The 2,290-nt window shown below is 59.5% G+C and overlaps 1 protein-coding gene across 1 annotated transcript in view; it reads left to right on the plus strand.

Moving 5' to 3' along the window:
• Positions 1-2,087, plus strand: part of LOC104470002 (nuclear factor NF-kappa-B p100 subunit-like) — a gene marked incomplete at both ends in the record, with an annotated part of 2,402 nt that extends 315 nt beyond the window's left edge. The window contains 6 exons of the mRNA XM_010084770.1: positions 209-249; positions 352-450; positions 695-846; positions 1,476-1,582; positions 1,732-1,923; positions 1,983-2,087. Coding sequence (XP_010083072.1) covers positions 209-249; positions 352-450; positions 695-846; positions 1,476-1,582; positions 1,732-1,923; positions 1,983-2,087 — 696 coding nt within the window. The remainder of the gene's footprint in view (positions 1-208; positions 250-351; positions 451-694; positions 847-1,475; positions 1,583-1,731; positions 1,924-1,982) is intronic.
• Between the last annotated feature and the right edge of the window lie 203 nt (positions 2,088-2,290).

The raw sequence follows: 2,290 nt of genomic DNA on the forward strand, positions 1-2,290 counted from the left end.
GGCCCTTCCCTCCCCTCCCTGCCGCTCTGACCACTGCTCCCAGCTGGGCTCTGACGGCACAGGGGCTAGGGGCCCTGAGGATCCTCATGGGACAGACAGGGGTCACTTCACCTTCAGCACCGTCCCCATGCCTCCAGCATCCTTACTGGGAGCACACACTTTGGTTATCTTGTGTTTCTCATTGGTGCCTCTCCTCTCTGTCCTCCAGTGGAAGGTCCCTACCTTGTCATCATTGAGCAGCCAAAGCAGGTAAGGATGTCACCCAGGTAGGGGCAGGTGTAGCTGTCACTTCCTGCTCTCATGGTGTCAGCTTTGGACCACCCTTGGCTGACCACCTCTTTGCCTCCGCAGCGGGGGTTCCGGTTTCGGTATGGCTGCGAGGGGCCTTCGCATGGGGGGCTGCCGGGAGCATCCAGCGAGAAGGGGCGCAAGACCTATCCCACCGTCAAGGTGAGCGCTGTCCTGGGTAGGGGACAGGACAATATCTTCAGCCACTCTACATGGGCACTGGCAGGGTGCCTTGAGGGAAGGACAGGAAACGTATATTAAGCTCTGTGTGTTTCGTGGCACTGGAGTCATGGGAGGGCTGCAGCAGGAGGGGTGGTGGCCATGGGGAAGGGTAGCAGGGGTTTGTGGAGAGTCCTGCAGGCTGCCAGGGTGTTGTACCTGACTCCCGTCTCCTTTCTCCCCACAGATTTGCAACTTCACAGGGATGGCCCGGATCGAGGTGGACCTGGTGACACACAGCGATCCTCCCCGTGTGCACGCCCACAGCCTGGTGGGCAAGCAGTGCAATGAGGCTGGCAACTGTGTCGCGATCGTGGGACCTAAGGACATGACAGCTCAGTACGTGTGAAGGGGATCCAAGGCGGCCTCTTGCCTCTGTGGGGTGGCTGGGGGGCTATCTGCAGCTTACAGGCTGGGGAGAAGAGCGGGGTTAGTGCATCCAGGAGCTGGGGTTGCTGGATGGGGCCAGAAGTGGCTTTAGACAAGGTCATTGGTACAGGCTGTGCCCTGAGCATTTTGCCCAGCTCTGGGTCCAGCATGTGCAGCTTGTTTTGGGCTTCTGTCCTCAAGGTTGCCGCTCCCAAGCTCTGCAGATGACTTCTGTAGCCCAACCGAGTCGTGGGGTTATTTGGCAGCTGCTGTGGTGGCTTTTACAAACCCAGCCCTGGCCGCTGGCTCAGCCTGCTCTCATTGGCCTCCCTCTGGCCTCCAGCCCTCCTGGTCCTCCTCTTTGGACTTGTCACCTGTGGGAGCATGGAGCTTCCTGGCCATCTCTTTTCTGGGCTCCTTTCCTCTCCTCTGGGGTTGCTCCTCTTACTCCCTGCACATGCTGACCTCCCGCTGCCCGAGCACACCGCTCTGTGCTTTGCTTAGCTTCTTCCTGTCCATGGGAGCCCGTGTGCCCCCTGAGCCAGCTTCTACCAGCCCTAGCAATTCCAGATCCCAGCAGGATCCCTCTTCTGCTCCAGGTTCAGCAACCTGGGTGTGCTCCATGTCACCAAGAAGAATATGATGGAGATCATGAAGGAAAAGCTGAAGCAGCAGAAGATGCGCAACAGGAGCCACACACTGACAGGTGAGGACAGCCTGGGGGCTCAGTGGGACTTGGCACCCCAGAGTGACAGCTGGGGGTTGGGTTTAGCATGGGGCTGGGGGAGGCAGTGGGGGGGACCTGGAGCCCCATCCCCTCACTTGGCCTGACAGTATCTCTCCCTGCCCCAGCAGAAGCGGAGCTGCATGAGATTGAGCTGGAGGCGAAGGAGCTGAAGAAGGTGATGGACCTGAGCATCGTGCGGTTGCGCTTCACCGCCTACCTTCGCGACAGCAGTGGGAACTTCACACTGGCCCTCCAGCCTGTCATCTCAGACCCCATCCACGACAGCAGTGAGCATGGGGCCAGGCCAGGGAGGGGATGGGGCAGGATGGGGATGCTCTGTCTGCCACAGTGGCTCTCAGCAGCTCTTCTTGCCTTGCAGAGTCCCCAGGAGCTTCCAACCTGAAGATCTCGCGGATGGATAAGACAGCAGGTTCTGTGCGGGGCGGGGACGAGGTCTACTTGCTGTGTGATAAAGTTCAGAAAGGTAAAAGCCACTAAAACGCTGTCCCCTCCAGCAAAAACCTTCTGGAGGGCCTGCAGCAGGAGAGATCTGGTAGCCCTTGGTAGCCAGGGGTCTGTGTCCCTGGAGCCTGACCCGGGCAGGGAGACAGGCAGTGCCAGCATCCCTTCTCTCCCCAGATGATATCGAGGTGCGTTTCTACGAAGATGACGAGAACGGCTGGCAGG

Source organism: Pterocles gutturalis, unplaced genomic scaffold (genome assembly GCF_000699245.1).
Source record: "Pterocles gutturalis isolate BGI_N339 unplaced genomic scaffold, ASM69924v1 scaffold12420, whole genome shotgun sequence".
Lineage (NCBI taxonomy): Eukaryota > Metazoa > Chordata > Aves > Pterocliformes > Pteroclidae > Pterocles > Pterocles gutturalis.